We start from the raw sequence: 22,814 nt of genomic DNA, 5'->3' as shown, positions 1-22,814 counted from the left end.
CTCCCTCAATTGACAGTCACATAACAATTAACTGGTATAAACTTTGAGTAAAAAGACTGGAATGATAGACAGCCTAGACTGCCATCAAAATCACTCTGCCTGAGTAGGAAAAAAGTTAAGCTAAAATTTAACAATATGAAATGATTCTTAGATTTGATTTATTACTAAAGTGCAGTTTCATTGTACTCACTTTTATCATTTATTCATATTTAAAATTATTTTGATTAGTGATATAAACACACATAAAGCTTCTCAAGCCTATGATTCACCGGTGAATCATCTGTAACTGGGCCATCCCAAACTCAAGATAATCCTCCTTCCATAAACCTAATGTAAGTTAGTTTACAAGTAGACACTTGATCTTCTTATACATGAGTATATTCAGTGTTTACTCACTCAAGAATGAATACTAAAACAATTCTATTGATGCCAATAAGGAAGTTTAGGTTTCTTCAGCTGAACTCATCCATTTGCATCTGCTTCCATAAATATGCTAGCAAACATATTCAGTGTTCTGAAATGACTGTATAGCTGGTCTTAGTTGGTATTTTTCTATTAATCAAATAGCAATTTTAAAAACATTTCCAAGGTGTTTTTTTTGTTTGTTTTAAAGGATAAAAAAATCCTTCAATGAACTAGAAGAATGATGCAGATAGAAAATAATTTCAGCAGTAGTGCTGAAGGATAAAAAAATAATTCATCTAACATGCTTTTTCTAAAGCATTTTCTAAAGCTTTAAAGGTAACTCCTTCAGTGATAGTTAGTAATGGTGGAAGACTAGCATAAAAGGAGCATTACAGATACCTAACTGGGCTTGAAAAGGTTCTGGACTATGCAGTGATAAAATGCTAGAGGCAGTAAGCACAGATGGATGAAAAATCTCATACTTGTGTTTCTTGCCACCTATAGTGCTAAATGGCAGACAACACAGTGGCAGGAGACTCCAGAACGCATCTAACGTAAGCGAGGTATTTGTAAAACGCAAGCACGTTTTTATCTTTGCCCCAGCTGGCATAAACACTAACTTAACCTACACTGTTTGCCCAATGTTCGTCTACTTATACACATAGCAGTGGTACGTGAGTGTTTCTGCATAGTTTCATTTACCATGGCATGGACATTATTAAAGACTCCTATAAAGAATATTGCCTACTCTCTACATCAGTCAATCTTCCCTTCTCAAAAGCTTCAGCGGCAGACTGGTGCTGACGACCCTCTCTACACAGGAATCTGTCCATTAAAAGAAAGAAAGAAAATTCAGACAGACCAACTACTGCATGTTCTTTGAGTGAAGAGATGTAACACACACATTTTCTTTCAATTTGTCTTCTTCACCTATCCGTCTGTTCCTTCCTATTCCAATCCACCCTCTTGCCTTTTGCTTTCCTTCTTCTCTTCTCCCCACACCTCTACCCTGGACCTCTCCCCAAATGACATTAGATGCAAAACCTGCATGACTGCCAGCATCCTGCCTACACTTTACGCATCCTACCCCAACCATCACTGGTAAGCCAATTTCAGCAATGTTAGCAAACATTGAAAGTATCAGCAAGACAGTTCCTTCCCTCTTCCCAAATTCCCCGCATTTTAACGTGGGTGCAGCAGCCTTTGTTTAGGAAGGACCAGGCATTTTCCTTGCACTTTTGTAGCTCACTTCTCTAAAGCAGAGCACATTTTGGTTAACTCACTAGTGCTGTATGCTCCAGCACATGCTCCATTTGAACAAATCTGCTGCTCAGCAGGTCTGAGTACAATTTCCATAAACAATGTGCAAAAATTCTGTTGCCTTCAAGAAAAGGAACTGTGCTAGGTAGTTCTTTTTCCATATACAGAAGGATTATATTTACACAAATTTGCTACTGCTAGAACACCAAGTTACTCTTAATTTTATTATTGCTTTTTTTTGCCCACTACACAGCCGGGTCTAAACGTGTATTACAAACACAATGAGAGATCATACAAATATAGGGAATAAGAATTTTGTTTTTAGGAGAACTGAAATTAAATTATTTTAAAATGTAAATTTGAGTCTGTGGGGGTTTCATTTCACTTAATTCCATCCATCAGCCTACTCTGCAGCCAGTGACAGATACTTTACGAAGAAAGCCCTGGTTATGTTGCATCAAAGCTTACAAACTTTATAAACTCTAAGAAGACAGACTGTTCCAAAATAGCTGCTGAATTCCTTGTGGATGCTCCCTCCTCACCCATCTTATAGGCAACTGTGAACTTTAATGAGCTATTAAACTAATACATAATTGATTTTTCTAGGGTTTAAATAGCCAATAAATACCATCAGAGAGACTTAGAAGTTAGCAGTTAGTCAAATTACAAAGTAAATACTAACTTACTAACCTCACTAAGACTTGCAGGCACAAGCTACTATGAAGTAAAGGTATTCTTCCGGCTTCACATTTTCTCCCACATTAAATATATTGTTGAATCTACTTCAGTTTGTTTCTATCCTGATATACTAACATACTGGTTGGTATGGAGATATTTAGGAGTTATGTCCCAACTTTTCCTTTTCAGGCCTCTGGCTGAGTTCATTTCATAGTAAGTAATTAATATACACAGGACATTTACAAATTGGTTTTGAAACCTGGTAGACAGAACTATAATGATGGAATAAAACCAACAATTCCCTTTATAAAGAAAAACTGGATACCACCGATGATTAAAATGAGTTGCATCAACTCAGGATTATTCTGCAGAGCTTTATGGAAGAGTACTTCCTTCTTCCCAGTAGCTAGGATTAAAATAAATGAATAAAAAATAAACCTAAGCATGCACATTTGCTTTACTTGATAATGTTTCATACTCCATATTGATTCTTGAAGAGGTGACTTTGTACCTTATTTTGGCAGATTATTTTTCTAGATAAATTGAGTTCAAGACTACTTAAGCCTCACTCTGCAACCTGAATTTTTTAGAGCTGTAGTCAAGCAAATGTCCTCATTTGCATCCTATGGCTACTGTAACTTTCTCCAACTGCTGAAGGTAACAAAAAGCTGAAAACAGGGGCTGCTTCTGCCCAGATTCTCTCTACTCCAATAGTATCATTTTACCAACAAGAGCAAGAGGGAACTGCAACAGGAATGTTTCTGTCCAAATATCCACCTCTACATTGCAGTCACTTCCTAAAATCGTAATTTCTACGGCTAGAAACTTAGCAATTGGCTATGGCGTGTCCATGTGCAGCCAGAGACATTAAAAATTCCGTACCTGTTGGGAAACCTTAATCAAATAATTGTTTCAGTAAAATAACACTCCATTGTTTTATAGCTAGAAAATTAGTAAAAAATTAGTACCGTTGAAAGTTACATGTTAAATTGGCAAAACCATTATGGGAAAAAGTCAAAAGTCGGTAGGGCTTTTTTGGAATGGAGGGGTGGAAGAAGAGTGTGCTTTGTTCCGGTAACTACAGCTAGTGAGGGCAGTTAAGTACAAAGAAGTGTGCAACATAATCCCAAATGTAAAACACAATTTAGCATGATGTAGTTACATGAGATTGTAACAATAACAGACATAATAGTGATTACTGAGAAACAAGAAACTGAGAAATGACATTTATTAAAATGAATGAGACTCAATCTCAGACTAAACAGCAAAACTGATGAAATTCCATCAAGCACTGAGGTGCAAAACATGAAATTAAAATGAAGGCCCCCATCTCGTGCAACAGCAGGAGCAGGTTTCCAAGGAGCACCATGCACTAGAGGGCAGGCTAGACCTTCCGCTGGCTGGCTGGGCTAGAACCACCACAGCTGCAGTCCCACTCTCAATATCAGCATGTAACAGAACCCGCCACATTTTTAAGCAACTCATAATCACCACACCTGAAAGCATTTGCAAAAGAGTGCAACTCTTATTAAAAGGACACTTCTCACTACACCAATAATTTCTAATGACTTTTTTGTGTAAGAGTCCTATCTGCATACACTACCACCAGATTCTGTAGGTTTCTTTCCATGCACGGATTCTGTAGTTTTCCCTCCAACAAGCCTCAAAATACTTTTCAAAGGACACTGTTAATTACTGTCCATTATGAGGGGAAAATTAAGCACAGAGTAGTGATGGAACACATCAAATCCAGGTACAAAATTAGACACGTCCTCCAATCTAACTACATATTTATTACATAAACTTTGTTAATGAACTAGAATAAACAATTTACTCACATTTATTAGTGTATAAGAAAATAAATCAGCAATTTCAGGCCAACTGATGAGTAAAGCCAAATAGCAAAGAAAGGTCATACACAGGCAGGTAAATAGAACTATTTTCATAGATTTATTTGAAAAATACTTACAAAAGCAAGTATGTTTGACACTAAAATAGTTAAACTTACTCTGTGTTTACATTGGTGTAATTAAGCGTGCAGCATTAACAGTCTCTTCTGTTTGAAGCATTGTTAGTTTGCCTTAAGGAAGTGGGGAAAATTCTGGTTTACTGATGAACAGTGTCTCTCTGCCACTTCCTCAGCAGCAACTACAGCTGTGATCTCTGCCTGAGATCTCAGCACACTGGAAACTGGGGTTTGCTTTACTAACTGCCAGCCTGCCAGGTGCAGATTTACTGGAACCTGGAAGGTGGGTCAGTTTTTTTCCCCTAGGAAGGAACAGGAGAGAGGAAGGAGAGGAAAGCAAAAGGATTGGTTTTTTATGTGAAGAATTTACCAAAGCTACATTTCATGAAAGAGTCCTTAAAAATGTCCTTTTGTTAGTGGCCATCTTCCTTCAAAACATGCGCATACTTCTGAACTTACCCGTAAACCAATGCCCCTGAAGCTTACCATTCCTATAGCACTGTTTTGCTAGGAGAGGCCAGCACTAGAATAGCTAAGGTTCCCCATCCGGACAGCAGTTCAGTAGTGTCAGAAACGAAATACAGTGCAATTAGTTTCCACATACTGTATAACTACATTTTAAGACAAAACTGGCACAGATACTGACTGAAAGAGTTTGCTGTCTCCATGTAATCCATGCCCTGGCAACAGCTATAGTCTGTTCACAGAGCGGTTTATCAGGGCACATGAATGGACACGACCTCACCAGCCATTATTTTGCATGGTGCCAGTAGCTGCTGCTGCTCGAGCCAGCATATTTCTGTGTGCCTCCGAAGCAGAAGATAAAGTCCCATCCATCACATGCATTGGCAGCATTCGCCTTCTGCCAGGCTGAGGGGTGTAGCTGTTCTGTCGCCAGTCGTCTTCTGGGGGCATATCAACCCTCCTTGGACCCGGGGCCTTAATGCAAGAAGGGGGCACAGGACAACCTTGAGAGGCACCGGGATCCCAAGAAGGCTCATGTGATATTCTTAAAGTGCTGTAGTCTCTGCTGGCTGGTAGCCTGCAACCAATGGCATAAGATTCACGCATTTGATGTTGTGAAGGCTGCTGGAGGAAGCCTTCCTGTAAACTCTTGCCTGGCTGGCTAGCATTTTCGTTTATCTGGTAACGTGGCTGTTTGCCTGGCAGGGTAGCTCGTGTTCAGCCAATGGCCAGAGACACTTGATGCTCCACCTCCTAAATGCGGATTAGCAAGAGGCTTTTGCTCCTGGGAGAGGGTGCCTTTGGGTGCACAAGGGAGACTCCCATAGCTCAGTGCCACACCTGGGTAGTCTTCACCTTGGAAAGCTTCACCCCTGTCAGGCACAACCAAAAGTTTCTGGATGATGTTCTTCTGATCTCCTGGGGGCGGGGTGGGGAGGGGGGAGAGGAAGGGGGAAAAAAAAAAGGTTTGCTTAGTTATATTTTTTGTTTCATCCTCGCAGAACTTTCAGCTGTGGCCAACAGGTGACAGAAGAAAAACGAAATCACTAGTACATCCAGTTACTGGTTGACATGCAATTCTGAATAAAAGCTAGATGTACCCTTTCTAGCATTCACCTTCCTCACTGCATTTCCTCCTTATCCTACCACAGCTGCTGTCACAGACTTCAGATTTCTTTAATAGCCCTCGTGTCATCAAGGAAAAGCCCAACAAAGTATTTCAAGGCTGATAGATCAAACTGGTTTTGATGGCTGTCACAGGGAAAATAATTCTCATGCAGGAATTAGTTATTTCTATTGGCACAATTACACGTGTGATTTGCTGGAAGAAGTAGCTTGTAGAAGTACTCTCATACATGAGAACAAGTTGGTGGGTCTTACTGCTACTTTTACACTAAAGAAAATACCTCACAGAAATGTGAATATGATTTTATATGAAGTCATCATAATGTTTCCATAAAGATTATTCCCTTTTGTTATGTCCACTTCGCACAGAATCATGGAACAACTCAAAAGGGCAGAGAAGAAAAAGAACGTGATTCATCCTTCCAGAGTTCTGGAGGAATTCAGGCAGATGTGAAACATCATTGTGAAAGACAAGATCTGAAGACTTGTATTTCAGCAATATTTCTGATCACAAAGGAGGATGAAAAGTCCTGTGATTACCTGACGGTTTACGTGCCTTGCCCACCATGCTGGGCATCGGTACATCATGGGGTAGGTGCTGCACCTGGTTTGGGTTGTGCTGGGGATCAAAGGGAAACACAGGAGGATCATGGGGGGAAGGAAGGGAAGTGGAGCTGGAAGAACGGTGGCTGGTGTCCACTGGCATTTTCCTCGTATTTGGTGCTTCCTTTTATAAAATGAGAAAGGAGAAGAAAAGTACATAAAATGATGAGTAAACACAGAGTTGGGTTGAATCAAAGATGGTGTTGATCCAAGGAAAGGGATGAGTCACCGGAAAAAAAGCATGCATCTGTATGTGAAAAAGAAATATAAATAAAAACTACATCAATCCAGTAAGGCTCTTACTGCAGTGGTGGGCTACTTAAGAGGATCATTTGACTGGAAATTTACCAAGGAGAAAAAGCCAAAACAAACACAAACCAGTCATGGAGGTTTGGTTTACAAACTCAATCTACAGAATGATGGCAGGCCAGTCAGCATTGGAACTGCCGTGCTACACAAGCCAGGAAATAAAGAAGGGTATTGCTGATCCTTCCTTCCTATCTTCTAGCAGGCTTTACTGAAAGCTCTGCTTCCAGATTATAAACAGATTTACCTGTTGCAGCTGAAGTATTTACCAGTGCTGTACCATTTTCCTCTATTAGGAGGTACCTACCCCGAAGCAGGGATGGCTCATCGGTACGGTAACAAACCATCACAGACTTGAGCCCAGTGACTAACTTGAAGAGTGGTGACAGACAGCCATCCTATCAGCTGCTTCTGTTGTGGGAATAAAAACCTTCAGCATAGAGGGGGGTCTTGGACAGCTAGAGGTTTTTAATTGCTTCTACCAGCACCTCCAGGTATGCATTAAAGCTCTCAACTAAAGCATGCTGAGGAGCAAAGTTGGCATATTCTTAGCTTATTGTACACAGCAGAAAGATAGAATCAGACCAACCAGTCTACATAACTGATTTTGCAACTGAGACTCTTCTACACTTATTATGTCAAATCAAAACTTAAGCACAGTTCACAAAAAATTCAATCCAAGCCAAACCTTCACATTATATCTGGCTATGTTGGTAAACACCAACAATAATTTGTTACTGTTTTCCTCACTGGCAGTTTTAACTTGCACCTAAGACTACTTAACAGAGATAACAAAGGTGGAGGGGGGAATCTCCCTATTTTTAGTTACTTCCTGTATGTAACTGGCTGCATATTATATACCAAGTCTTGAATTGTCTCCCCTTTATGCTTACTTTTACTCTCTAAAAATGCTACTTGCTGAATATACACTCAAGAGAGCAGAAACTTTCACATGGTTATTGGTATCTTTTTAGAATTATAGGTGTATTAGAAGCTTTCTTGAAAATACTCTAAGTCAACTGAAAAAAATGTTAATACTGGATGTCTTTGTATACTGGCAAGTAGTATTAGCTCACATGCTTACCAGCTGCAGCAGGTACTACTCTGCAGTGACTCCTGAAGAAGATGGCTTTGTTACATCAATGAAAGCTCATTCTTCTTCCAAAAAGAGAACAAAAATGCACAAAGACAAGCTTTCATCATGGCTTATTATTCAGCTGTCTGCTATCTTGTTTGTTAACTACTAAATGCAGACAGAGAAAACGGCAACCCTACACACAGATGATAGCTCTTGCAAAAGCTGCACATCATTCTACTTACAAAACTGTGAGAAGAGACCAAGGTCTCTTCTCTGTTTGAGATGACTGTCCCACTGAGACTGCGAGCAATGCGACGGAAATTCTCTGCACTGTACATCTCCTCCTCTTCTGGATCCCTGCTATGTTCTCTGGTATACATGACCTGCAAACAATATCACACATTTCAGAAAAGGCTTTCCATAATATCAATTTTGTGTAATAATTATAGGAAGAGTTCAATATAAATCTAACAGACTACTTATACTTCAATGAAACTCCATGACCTTTTCTTTTTTGAAATCCTTCATTCAGCTACTACCTTGAAAACTTAAAGCAAATGGGTCTGTTTGGATCTGGTGATTAAAAATATTATTCCTTATAGTCTTTCTTTCTTTAGTAAATATACACGGATTGATTTGTCTAAGTGAGATTAGTTCTTTTATCAGTATCTAAAGCCAGGACAAAAAGTCTCTACTGGGACGAATCTACCTAAAGGACTGACTGCTGCTACAGGCATCACTGTCCCGAAGAGATAATCATGGCTGCAACTGGCAGCCATCCTATGATAAAGTACTACAGTCTTCTCATAACTGAAAAAAATCTAGGATTATTTGATGAGTGCTGGAAGCTTGTTAATCTTATGTTAGCAAGGGAAACGTTTATTTCTTATTTCTTTTCCTCTGTTCTATATAAGCAAGACCATTTAAGCTCCCTTTATGAGTACAGAAGTATTATAGGAAATGTCATTTCCCCTTGAAAATACTGTATGTTTTCAGTACAGGCACTGATATGTAACTGCCAGTTATTTAAACAGTTTATCTCCAGAAAAGAAGAAGAAAAAGCATCTTCTCCCGCTCTGAGGTGACCAACTACCAACTGTAGCAAATACCAAATTATCCCCCACTTTCAAAATATGTAGTGACATAGTAAAAAAAAAAAAAAAGTCTGTGCCCCTGCAAGTGGTAACATCAAGAAGCAGTTATCGTAAGTTGCGATGCAAGGCAGTTCATGTCAATATGTTCAAGGAGACTAGATCTTAAGGTTTTCAGGGATATGTTCCTCAAAGTCAGAATTTAGATAATTTGATTGCACGCAAGCTGCATGTAGCATGAGTCACTCATTTTTTAGCTAATTAATCCTGAGCTAGACTGCACTTAAAATTCTCTCTAATGTTAGTATCAATGACCCCAGTACCTTTTTAATAATATATTCCACTTCTCCCATTGTAAATTCTTTCACTTGCACAGGCCAAGTCCTTCCCCCTCTAGCACATCTTAAGTAACAAGATGTTACCTTGGAGACAGAAGAGACAGCGGATCCACACAGACTGCGCTCGATCTCTGCTGTTGGGGTTTTCGAGAGACCCATGCCAGCTGTAGCATGCAGCTTCCTCACATTCAGGTTCGCACAGACTGGGAAGGAAAATGCTATGGTTAAATTCAAAAAGTATCTGTTTGATACAGAGGTGAGAGAGCTTAGGGGGCCTAAAGGGACAGAAAATCAGCTACCAGGAGCAAGTTACGTAAAGTTACTTGGGATAAACAAGACTCATCAGGTTGAACTTCCTCACACATTCACCTGCTTGTTCCCAGCCAATGCTACAGTTTGTCAGCCATTTGTTGTGCTGGTTAAATAGTTAAAAGTGTTATTTTTAACTAGGATTGCTATGATTACTTCACTTCAGTGCAATCCCCACCAACCACTTATAATCCTAAAAAAATTGTCATGGAATAGACAGGCAAATCAATGGCCTAATAAAAACGGTCACAGGCAATCTCTCTATAAAGAAAGAAAGGTGATGTGCTGGTAACGACACATTTTCTGCACTGAGGTGGCATTTGGAGGATCAGGTCTTTGCTTTAATCTCTGTTGTAAAGCTCCAGTAATGAAAGAGGCATTTTCATCATGATTCTGAATGCAAAGGTCTGACAAAACCAGTTGTCATGGGGCAGAAAGCTTAAACAGCATTTGCAAATGAATAGGTAATCCAAGTTAAAAGTGAGAAAGAGCTGTCCTAGACCCACTCAGGTGATTTTCATCCAGTTCATCACAGTAGATGCACTGGTTCAAACTTTTTGTTTTTATACAGAATTTGCAGAACTTCGGAAGAAATATCTGAAAGTCATGGCAAACCAGAAGTAAAGATCTCAAACACAAACTTCACTTTAGAAGAATACCTGTATCTCATATTCCTCATATATGTAGTGGGAAAATAGGCAAGAAAAGTGTCAGCCCAAGAAACAGGGCATTTGATGGCAGAACTCTGAAGCTCCAGCTAACGCTAAAGCATCTGGGCTTTATCCTGTTAGATTTCCAGAAAGAGCTTCCAAAATCTAAGCTAAGTAGGAAAATGTAAGACCTTCTGATTCAAGCCCATGAAAGAGAGTATCTGCAAGGTTGTGAAGTCAGATCTTGCCTAACTCTGAAAGAAAACCCAAGGACAACAAATGGGAAATGGCCACCTTCGGATGTGTCACCTGGTCTGCCAGTGGACTGCAAGACAAGAGTGTTTCATAGAAAACTTGAGCTGTTGAATAAAAACCTGTTCAAGAGTTTACTGCTGTATTCACTATGGTCACAGCCAGGCTTGATTTGTCAGAAACAATGGAGGCTCCACCTCCATGGGTGCAGGGCAGGGGAAAACTTGTCGTGTGTATGTATTGCAATATATATAATCTCTCTCTCTCTCTCTCTCTCTCTCACTTTGGGTACCTATCAGGTTTCAGGCTGCTTGTATTTAACCAGAAAATTCATAGCTCTAATGCTATGGATTATAAAGAAATTTGCTTCACTTGTACTAAGCAGAGAATCAAGGTTGCCTATCTCAGGCAGGAGATTAGATCAGCTTAAGTGGAACCGGACCGCTGTCATCAGACTCTAACTGAATGTCTCCAGCAACAGCTGGATGTTCTCAACAACAGAATCTGTTCATTTTCTTTCAGCACCAACTAATCCACAAGGTCTCAAGGATCTTAGTGCAGATCGTGTACCCCCATTGCTGCTTTCACCAGTAATTTTCCAGAACTTAAAGCAGGTAGTCCTTAGCAAAACACAAGCTCAACTTTTAAAAGTTATTCCCCTCAACCAGGTACAGACTAAATTCTCAAATACAATACAATCAGTTAAAATTCACAAATGTGGATAACATTAACTTCAGGCATAGAAACAGTTTAATAAATTCCAGAGGTGATGTAGGACTTTCAAACAGCAAAATTCAGCATCCTGACCTAAGCAGCTAGCTCCCTACTTGAAAACAGGATCAATTATTTCCATGTCACTCTTAACAGATGTTGCTTTCCATTTGCTGAGATCAACAGCTACTCTGCAGCCTCCCCAGGCAGTGCTATATCACACTGCTTCTCTACCAATATAGTTAGAATGTTTTCAGAGTCCACAACCTGAATCTTTCTGCATCTGTGCACAAATGCATGCCCATTTAACTAAATCAACTAGAAAACGTACCTTCACCTATATTGGAGTACACAGGCAGGTCAACCAAGAAAAACAGCTGCATCATTCTTACCTGATTGGTCAAATGGATACCTAGCACTGTCCTGTCTTCCCAAGAAAGGCCTAGTGGCCTGAGATGCCTGCAGACTAGTCTGATAGAGGGATTCCAGTTCTGAGAGCTCCTGTTCTGTGTCTTGATTCCACTGTGGATGCAGATGTACTGGGATCCTGCTCAAGTCATCTCCAACTGCTCTCTGATCAGAAAGGGGTGGACTCCTCCCAGGTACAGGAAGCCATTCAGTATTCTTATTAGCCTTCTGAGAACTGTAATACCTAGTAACATTATCCACCCAACGGTCCACAGGCATAGAGGCAACCATGCTACTAGTAGCTCCATCATCCACCTGTTTCATTCCTCCATCATGACAGTGCCTTTCCAGGTAGGTTGCAGGGTCTGCTATATTCTGTCCACCTCTTCTACACAGCTCTTCACTGTGAGAACAAACACTCTTAGAAGCAACATGTTGGGCACTAAAACCCTCCAAAGAAACTACCCCATCCCTAATATCCACAGTTGAGTGTAATTTTTCAGAAGACTGCTTTTTGTTCTCTTGGTTTTGATGGATTAGCTGTCTGTAACCAGAGGATGAAGGGTTGATGAAAGATTTTTGTGTTAACTTTGGAGGCTTCTCATCCTGACACACTGCAGCAATCCAGCCTTTTTCATGAGTACCTTTTCTCTGGGAGACTGCATGCATTTTCTGAAACTGCTCTGCCAAGGAGCGAACATGTCCCTTTGTACTAAAAGCCTCAGATTTGCAACCTTCTGCTGTGCCATATTCATCCTGTGAGGGTAATAAAATCTCATGGCTGTTTGCTCTGGAGTACTTATTTGTTTTCTGCAAAGGATCCAAGGAGCACTGCCGTGTAGGGGATGAAGTTGCAGGGGTCATTGCATGATAGGCCCCTAAATGATCAATGCTGGGCCGCACTGGAGAGCTTGCAAGTTTGGAACAAGGATTGTGCTGGCTGTCCTTTTCAGGAGATGCTGCTTGTGGTGGATGTGGACAGGGCAACAGTGTAGGCAAAGACCCAAAGTTTACTGTATTAGCCTTGGATTTGTACTGAGGTGTGAGAATAGGCATTATGTTATGAACCTCTTCTAACTTGCTGCTAGTGCAGCATTCCCTATAGTCTTTTGGCCCTGTGGCTGTGGTGTCAGCAAATTCCACACTATGGTGGGCATCATTCTCAGTTCTTGCAGACCCTTCTGCCAACCCTTGCCTATAGGGAAAAGAGGGAACTTGGTCATGAAAATCAGCAGAAGCAGACTGGAAGTTTGGAGAGATCCTGTTGGATGGATTGCTTTCAGAAGGGGACAAGGAGGAAGACTCTGGATAAAATGATGAGTGCAATTCATGGCAGGAAGCAGGTGGGTGGAAGAAAGAACTGGACCCAAATTCCACTTCTTTGTTGGGTTCCAGTGGTACCTCCTGGCTCAGCAGTACTTGGAGCGGGCCAGTCTGTTCACTAAAACACACAGAAGGGTAAATGATTAGCAGTAGTCATTGCTTATGTTTATCCCTAGGGTGCAGAACTTGCATTAGGTGACATATACCTCAACACACTTTTTTTTGCTAACTGTATTCTGATGAAGACTTTGCATTAATTCAGTAGATACATACATGTTAGTCCTTTGTTTCTAACCCTGATTTTCTACTACAACTGATCTACTGAATCCATTTCATATTTTTAAGAGTATTTTGCAACAGTTAGGCTCTATATAAAGTATTCTTGTACAGCACCCTAGGCACTTTAACCAGCAGGCTGAGCATGTGGGAGGGATAACTAAGAATAGTAAAAATAGCATTTGTATAAAATAAAACAACTGTTTCCAACATTAACATCTTAGATATTTTTGAAAAATACTTTGGACATGTTCATGATCTGAACATGAACTGACAATTTTTCTGTAAGGTCCCCTCTCTCCAGGTAAGTCCATGAAGTATGACTTGACAAATGGAAGAAACAGGTTGAAATCTCTCTCATATCATCTTTGTATTCTGACCTTTGAGATATTTATCCAACATATTAAATAAAGTTCAAGCTAAATATATAACTACGATTTTGTAATAATTTGTATTCTATGTATACTTCTAAAGAATAATTTGTATTCTTTTATGTACCAATGCAAGACAATTATATCCTTGGGTCATACATGTCCTTAGCATTTTTCTGCATGTAGTTAGCATTTTAATATGCAGACAGAAAAACCAATACCAAGTCCATGTGCCTGTGAGAAAATTACAGGCTACAAACAGCTCCAACAGAGAACTTAGAAAACTGTAAAATTATTGCTTTGTTTCCTCCTTGAGATGCATAGAATTAAAGTTATCATGAAGACCTAGTTGATATGAGTAGCAGAATGACCTTGTCTGTGAGTAATTGCAAACTTTGCACTGTCTACAACGTTATTTATATCAAAGCAAGAGTACAGAACTCTGGCTATGAATAGATTCTTTTCATCGGCTGCAATATCAACATTTGGTTGGATACAACTTTTTGCAAAAGTAATGTTCTTTTCACAGAGTGGCAGTGAGCAAGTTCAGCATTAACAAAATTAGTTTAGAAAGTTTCTTTCTTTCATTTTCTTAGAATCTGCCAAAATGCATAATTGGGGCTCTGCATTTCTCTTGTAAAAGAGGATATAATGGACTCCTGATTGACAAAAAGATCAACCCTCATTACATATAATTCAGCTACTGCAGGAGAAGAAAAGAACATTATGAACTATAGCCTGGCAGGTGTGCAAATTAACTGAGTTTTAGTATATAGCTGTATGTGGCACTTCAAATAAAGGAAAAGAAAAAGGATTCTCATCTGAGATTTCATCTAAGCTTCTGATAATACAACATGTAAGAAAGGGGAGAGGGAAGAAAAACAGCAGTTCAAGAAACAGCCTAGAAATTGGATAGGGATGGTCTAGTGCTAGGAGGGAATGGTATGGGAAGAAATAAGGATTAAGCTGCATGCTAAAGAGGGTAGGAAGAAAGGATCAGTTACAGCAGAGAGTTCATTATGCTATAGTTAAAGGCAGTATGGAAGAAAGAATCATGAAGAGATGCTGAAGAGGCTGCTAAGCCAGGCTACAGGATGCTGGGAAGCACAGAAAGAAAATGAAGAATGATATAGCATCAGGGAGAGTAGTCAAGGTGACAGGACCAGGAGTTGGATCCAAGAATTGTACCAGTGTACCACTAGAGAAGTGGACTAGAAAGAAAAGATCAGTGTACTTGACACTTGTCAAACTACAGAGCACTAACACACTCTGGTTTCTGTTCTCAACATAAAAGCAATTATAGCAAGATTTTTACTGTAGTACACTCTTCTACTGAGACCTGAAACTGCTCCTGATTGTAAACAGCTGCACATTTCATCCTAACACACACACCCTTTTTAGCCAGATTATTGTCTATTGTATTCTTTCCCTTGGTGCATAAAATATCGATGCTGCCAGGCACTGACTGCTACAATTCTCTGTCACAGATCACATTTTGAACATGTGCACATTGAACTATTCTATAAAGACTGGGAAAAAAAAGGGGGGGGTAGTTGACCATCTTATAATAGGATTTAACCTAAAGAAGAAAGGAATAGGAAGTTAACACTGTAGGATTGGGACTATCCAGGGGAATATATATATAGTTTGCTATTTCTTTCCAGACTGCACTGCTCATAGATGCAGCTCAGATCTGGGTCTAGGTGATACACTTGGACTACCTTGTAGACTGGGCCATGGTGCCGCCCTGTGGTGGGTGGCAGGCTGGCTTTTTTGCGATGGCTGTTGGTGCTGCATGCGATCCTGGAGGCTCCGGGCTTTTCGGATACTGATTTGCAGCTTCTTATCGACTAGGGCTCTGCTGTGAGTGCTAGCGCTGGCATCATGCATGGCAAGTCTTAGTTTAGCTAAAATGCAAAAGAAAACATAGCAGAAAACAAACAGAAAAAAGGAATAAAATTGAAAAAGAAAAAAAAAGAAAAAAGATGCAGCGTGAACATAAAACATGGACCATGCAAATACTGCCACAAAAGAGTTCACAAGGATGCTATTGTTTCCATTAATGCACATTCAGCTTAGGCAGGTGTCCAAACACGTTAAGTGAAACTAAACCAAAATAAATTAAAAAAAAAAAAAATTATCCATGTTTTAGCCCAACTTCTCATCCCCTTCACACAGGCTCCTTCCAACCCTACCACATTGGTGCTTCATTCTGTCACCTACCCTTCTCCTGTATCCTCCATACCTGGGACTCCCTTTATGGGCAGGAATACCCAGCCAGGACTTGAGATTCAGCATGTAACTTGCTGGAATGGAAGCTAATAGAGCTATCACAACAGCTGTATGCTGCGCCCCTTATCCTGCAGTCCATAAGAGCCAATTTCTCAATGCAAATGCACAGGAGCTACCCACTCTGTCTGCTGCCATTCTATACAGACAGAGAGGAGCGTGGGGTGAGACAGCCAGCCAGTCATAATGGAAAAAGACCAAAAATAAAATGAAATCACATAGCACACATTCTCAAAGGTCACAATGCATTTAAGCACTTCAATGTCCTAATGCTTTTTTCTTCATGACAGGTACAGCATAGCTCATTTCTGTTAATCCTGAGGACTCAAGGATGGGCTACCATTTTCTTCCTATGCTACACCCTCCATGAGAAACAGGGGAGCTTAATGCCCTTTGTAATTTGGTCTGAGGATTGGGAAAAACTGTTAATTGATGACCAAGTGGCAGGGGGAGTTACCTACCAGGTGCTTGCTGAAATGCACTATTTAGCACCAAAAAGGGCACATCAGCACCCCAGTGCTGTTATTGCCATAGCGCTGGAGAGAACAACAGAAACAGATGTAAACATGAAAGAAACAGAGATGAAGAGGAATAAGACTAAAATCCCAAAACGGAATGCTTGAAAAAAAGGAAAGATTCTGTCTGCCTGCACGTTCCTAAAGACCAGCTGGATCCCCATATTACTACCCGACCATTTAACATGATTCAATGTTTCAGACTTTTTTCTATGATACTAGTAAACTGTCAAAAGCCCAATAGCTCAGGTGGTTAGAGTTACTTACATATTGCTTCATTACAGAGAGCCAAAGCTGCAGCACAATCCCCCTTCTGCTCCTGATTCAGCGACTCTTCAAAGATTGAGTCTGCCTCTTGCATTGACTTCTCAAAGCCATCACTCCTCCCTGCAATGGGCAGCACCCTTCATTTTGGTTTCATTAATTGCAGAACCCTCACTTACCCTCATCCCATTCGCGATTGCCAAATTCTTTCACATATGGAGTCTCACAGAGGCTGCACATATCCCAGACTCCACCACCTAACCTTCCCTAAGCAGACATACAACTTGAGCATCCTGATATGCTTGACATCCACACAGTAAAACAATGTGAACCAGATTTTTTCCCTCAAATTTTGTTTACTTGAAAGAGTTGTACTGGCTTATTATACTATTTTCAACAGTCTAAATCAGTACAAAAAAAATGGAATAGACATATCACAGAGTCAGTTCAGATTACTTCTGTCCGATAGGAATTAATCTAAATCTAGAATGAAATCTAAACCAAAATACATCAGTAAAAGAAATATAGCAGGTCAGGGCTTTGTTTGTACATTATCTTAAGTCTCCTGCCAAAAATCATCTGTCCCTTCTTCAGATATTCAATTACTTCCATACAAAACGGAAACAAATTGAAACAATTGAGATGTCTGGGGAACAAAAACCTCAGACTTGAAAGTGAGTGTAAATGCCTGCACGAAATACTTCTACAAACATGTGTGCAGTGCATACATTCAACTGCTGAAAGAGACATATGGAATATGAAAACCCAGTCTTGCAGCTTTAGGAGGAAAAACACATGTGTAAGAAGCTGAGAAGAAAGGGACAATTGTCAAGAATTCGTTTTGCAACAATTCAGAAAACAGTGTTGGAGAAAAGAAGGATAAATCATCCTTAGGCACAAAAGAGAAAGAGGAAACACTGGGTCCTGGCATCAGAACACCCAGTTGCGAGAGGAGGAAATGCCCAAACAATCTGGTCTCACCTATTAGGCATTATGCAAGTTATGCACTAAAATGTACACATCAAATGAGGCAGGGGAAAACAGAAAATAAAACTTGACTTTTTGTTTTGTTTAGGGGTGGGGTTTTTTAATGGAATGTCTCTGTCATTGTGGTAGAGAACATGAGTATCTTTATTGGCCAACAATAAATTACATTTTCTCAACTTGCGTAACGTATGCTATGGCCTGGCCTGCACCTCAACACCCTTGTGCACAGATGCAGACACAAGATACCATAAACCCCAAAGAACTCACAAGAAAAGCAAGTACTGCAGAGAGAAGGAAAAGTTGTTAGAGCAGTGAGTTAATCAAGCAGCACATTCAGTTTCAAAATCAAGGCTACTGAGGCTTGTAATCAAGGCCAGTATACTAAAGTTAGCTTTCTTTGCATGAATCTGGCAGTTTACTTGAGGGAAAATGAGTCACAAGCGTTCTGGAGTTCTGTGTACAAGTAAGCCTTCCAGGCAGTCAAGCAGTCTGTTAATGTTAAGCTATTACATCTCTGACTGGGTTGGGGAAAGGCTTAAAAGGAATAACAAAAACTTTCCCAGATCTCAAGTCAATGCCTGTAAACTCCTCAAATGTTCTGCTGAAGTCTTTTTTGATTAAGCATTATTCTAGTTTACTTTCTTTCTAACAAGGAAAAGCTAAGCAATTTTTGCTTTTACCAACTAATACAACAAGAGATCAAAGGCGGGTAACGTCTTGGAGAATACACTATTTTCTTTTGGGCAGGAGAAGCAGAGAAGACAGCATCCTCATGCTCAACAAGAGAGGTCTGCTTTTCAATTTTTACATCATTAGCACTTATGTTACAAAAGTAAACACTAATACTAATAAAAAAAGATAGCCATCTACTCTGGTACATCAGAATTTTTCACGTGGTTACTGGCAGCTCACAGCAGGACTGTAAAGGATAACTAAGTGGCTCACTGATGGTCAGCAAAAATCATAAAAACATTCCCACAGTCAGACATTCTCATAGAGATCATATTTTTCAGCTGCCATTGGCACAGTGACAATCTGGCTGCTGAGCAGTTGGCATGGCTGTAGGCTGCAGAGCACTGGCTGTATTGTGCCCAGAGCTGGCATTGCTGTGGGGCGCCCCTCTCCTTCCTCTCTGTCTTGTAGCGGTAAACCTCAACTCTTATCGACAACAGGTTTGAACAAGCAGCATGGGGATGCAAGGAGGCCTGGCAACACAGGAGGCCACAGTGGGTTTACCCCAGTCATGCATGCATTTGTGGGAGCAGAGCCTAGGTGTTCACTACACCTTCCTTGGCTTTGCTGACCTACCAACAACCCCCCAGTTAAATGCTCTATCAGGCTTCAGGCTTCACTCTCAACTGGGTCAGTGCACTTCATCCCACCTTCTCCCTGACTCCCCTCACTGGCTGATGGAGACTGAGGACTACAACAAAGTTGAGGGCTAAAACAAAGATGCTACATGTGAATCCTGTCATCAAGTTTCCTCTGCTGCAGCTCCATCCTTCCAATTAAACCTTTTCTGCTGCCATCCCCTGTCAGAAACATGAGGAGTCATGGAAAAGACAATCAAACTTAGTATTTGGCTTTTAAAATTTTTTTTTTTTCCAATTCTTTTTCCTTAGAAAAGGTATGTAAGCTAAACCCAGCTCAGATTTTCAGCATTAGATCCAGCTTAAGCCTGCCACAGTACTTATTCCCACCCCTGTGTTGTGGCCGCACAGCTGGGCAGGGAGAAAGAGTGGAAAGTACAAGGGCAGGAACTAGCAGAATTGCTTAGGGCAGTGAAGCTACCAGAAACAAAACAATGGCCTAAATGGACAAGCTATGCTGTGGGTGGACCTGAAGCGTCTGAAAGGTACAAACAGCCCTGCTCATTCCAAGATGTTGGTTGAAGCCTTGTAGCTAAATCTAGGTACCAATACTAGTAATGATGCATATCACCACATAAAAATGGAAAGGTGCAAACATATTAAAAACGCCTCTGCATTACTTTGTTGTCTTGTTTAAGAAGGAATTTTGTCAAAATACCAAACACTGTTTTTTTGCATCCTACAGGTTTGAAACTGATGGTCTTTCACTAACTGAAGGTACAAAACTGGGGACGGGGGGGGCGGGCAGAGAGAGAGAGAGAGAGAGAGAGAGACTTACAATAGGGAATTAAGTTCAAAGGTTCAAAAAACTTCAGCACTACAATCTTGCAAAATATACTGCATTCAAAAAGTTACCCTGATTCTGCAGTTCATCTAGATCCATGAACCTGCTGGGACGGGGATTAAAGCCCATTGCTGCCTCCATTTCCTTTTCTCTTTTTCTGCGTAGTTCTTGTTCATGCGCTCTCCTTGCCACCTCCTCTTGCAATTCATCCAGTTCACTCTTTAAAGGGATAAACATCTCCCCACCTTCCAAAAAGAAACAAACAAACAAACAAACAAAACCCCAAAGCAATCATTTTTTGATAGTAAAATCTCTTAAGTATCCCTTAAAAGACAAAGAAATATTAATGGAAAATACAATTAACATTAGAAAATAACAGACTGACCAAGCAAAGGCCACAGAATTTCAGATCACAAATTTTGCTTTGTTAAGTTTTACTTTTAAAACCGTGTCCAAGCCATTTGGTTTCCAATCGCCTTCTCTGTGTCAGTAACTGGCAGAAATCCTGCAGTATTGCTTCAAGCTCCCCTGCAGCACAGCCCATCCCTGGATTCACTGACCCAAGAAAGAGCAAACAGAACAGAGAAAGTCATTGGAAGAGATAACCCTAAGCTGATGCTGAAATCTTGAGGCTTCTTATTGTGCTTATAATTTCTAATAATGCTATGTCAAATTAGCCAGATCATTAGCTTTAGTAAGTAAAATGGGTTCCAGCTGAGATGCTTTTCATCTAACTGCATAAGCAGATGAAAATGGGATGAAAATACAGCATATCAATATCCTAGTTCAAAACAGCAGAAATCAATTAGTTGTCATTCTCACTTCAACTATGACCCGTATTCAAAAAGTGTCTCCTCTCCTCCCTCTCCCTCCCCAGACATTCTCTGGAATAAAGTATTTGCTTAGAATGATACATAATCAGAGTGTGTATCTGCAGAAAAGCTCAGCCTTAGCCCAAACATCTTGTAAACATCCATTCTCATTTCTGACAATTTTGAATTTTGTATAGCATTATGAGCTTCTTTTCAGGACTCGTCAATCCTACTAAGTTATTATGAGTTACGCTTGGGAAGTATTTTCCACTGATGGCAGAATACTGAGTTATGGGAAAGGACAGGAAAAATAGCTTTATTTTATCAGTTAAATCAATACTGAAAAAAAGATGCCAGAGCAACATGATCAAAGGAATATTCCAACAAAGTTTTTTGCAACCCCCTTTGGTAAATCTTATAGGTTATATCTTTTAAAACTGTGTTATGTTCCTCAATGTTTCTTTTTCCTTTCCTCAATCTCACTGTGAAGATAAACATCCAGAAAGTAAAGAACAACTCCAATACAATTTACCTTGCAAAACCACTGCTACAGAGGAAGTGTATCTTACCATTTCCAATGGTGTGTGGGCTGTTTGCCCAGCTCCCAATTGATGAAGCGAACTCCACTTCCAAGATGCTGCTACTGTGAGACTTTGGGATGTTACGCCAGGCAGGAACCAATCCACCTGCTCGTTTCATATGAGCATCCCTCCAAGAAAAGAGTAATTATAGTTTTCCATTTTACTAATCTCTCCAGTAGTAATTATATCTACCTTTTTTTTAATCATCACATAAATATTTACTTGCATTTTAATTGCATTCAAAAAAAAAGTCTACTGTAGAAATCTTGGGAGAAACAAGGGAAAAGCAAGTTAACAAGGGGGACGACAATAATTCTAATCTCCTCCATAAAAGTATGCAATGCATATTAAAACCGTGGTCTGATAGCCGTTCTCAACAGATTCTTACAGTTGAAAATCTACTATGCTGACCATAAACAGTCTCAGTTTGTGATTGCCTGAAGCTTCCTAAGCCAAGGAGAGAAACACATTGTGCTGCCTATTTATTTTTGCATATAAATATTGCAAGTGTCTTCCAAGACTTCAATGAACCTCTCAAACTGAAAATGTCAAAGACTTCTATACAAGTCTATCGATTTCTCACTTTGTACAAGGCTTCTACCAAGCAATGGCTTAACTGAAACAAAAAGGTCTATGAGCTTGTTCAAAGGACAAGCATGAAGCTTGATATTTTAGTTGAGTTTTTAAATCATAGACTAAGGGTACGACTATTTCAGATGCATCATTTTAGTCAACATTTCTCATTCAACTGAACCCCATTTCTTTTCCTTCTCATTAGCAGTAAGCTATCAATATACTAACAAGAAAAGGAATAAAACTCACTCAGATTCCTATTTCTCCCCTGCCCCAATAAACCTGTATTACAAGTTAGGAGCGCCGTTTTAAAAAATGTCCTACACCATTTTGTAACTACAAAAAAGGAATAAAGACTTCAATCACTCCAAAAATTAACGTTGAAATCTACCTGTGGGTGCTTGAGCTTTCAGACAAAGGCATGTCCAGACTAACTGGGCTGCTGCTGTTGCGTTCGCTGCTTTCATAGCCAGACTCCATCCTCTGTATTAGCTGAGGATGTTGATCCACCATATGATGCTGGGTGCCCCGGCCTAGCACACCACGCTTGTATCTGACATTTGACTGGCTTGATCTTGTTTCTTGAGCAGCGTGTTCCTTCACCTCATTCTCAATAAGCTCTTTACCTGCCAAGACAAAACAATATAGCTTGGTAGAAGATCCAAGCTCCAACACCAGTAAATCATCTATACACATGTTAGCTTTTCAACCATGCTTAAACCAAAAGTGCTGCCTTTAATTTAGTGTAAAACTAGTAATATTAAGCAGAAAAAACCCCCAATATTTTTACAGCATTCCTAGTAATATCAAGCAATAATCTATTCAACAAATCTATTTTTGAATCTCTCCCCTTTAGTATAACTTACCATACTCCCCCCCGAAGTAACAATCAAGTCTGGAAAGAAAATCCCTTCCTCCCTGTAACAATTTGTATTTGTACAAGATCATTTTACAGTATACTCAACTGTATTTCCAGTTTGTATTTGTTACTGTACTCTGTCATATCTACTTCAGACGCTGCACT

The 22,814-nt window shown here is 40.0% G+C and overlaps 1 protein-coding gene across 1 annotated transcript in view; it reads right to left on the bottom strand.

Moving 5' to 3' along the window:
- Window positions 1-5,050: 5,050 nt before the first annotated feature.
- USP54 (ubiquitin specific peptidase 54) overlaps window positions 5,051-22,814 on the bottom strand; it is a 52,722-nt gene continuing 34,958 nt past the window's right edge. Inside the window, 12 exon segments of the mRNA XM_009586191.1 lie at window positions 5,051-5,444; window positions 5,446-5,692; window positions 6,440-6,626; window positions 8,129-8,269; window positions 9,400-9,518; window positions 11,630-13,086; window positions 15,337-15,388; window positions 15,391-15,522; window positions 16,687-16,806; window positions 19,896-20,069; window positions 21,206-21,345; window positions 22,182-22,416. Of these exon segments, the coding sequence (XP_009584486.1) occupies window positions 5,051-5,444; window positions 5,446-5,692; window positions 6,440-6,626; window positions 8,129-8,269; window positions 9,400-9,518; window positions 11,630-13,086; window positions 15,337-15,388; window positions 15,391-15,522; window positions 16,687-16,806; window positions 19,896-20,069; window positions 21,206-21,345; window positions 22,182-22,416 (3,398 nt within the window).

Source organism: Fulmarus glacialis, unplaced genomic scaffold, assembly GCF_000690835.1.
Source record: "Fulmarus glacialis isolate BGI_N327 unplaced genomic scaffold, ASM69083v1 scaffold37669, whole genome shotgun sequence".
Lineage (NCBI taxonomy): Eukaryota > Metazoa > Chordata > Aves > Procellariiformes > Procellariidae > Fulmarus > Fulmarus glacialis.
This window is presented reverse-complemented; position numbering and strand designations above follow the sequence as displayed.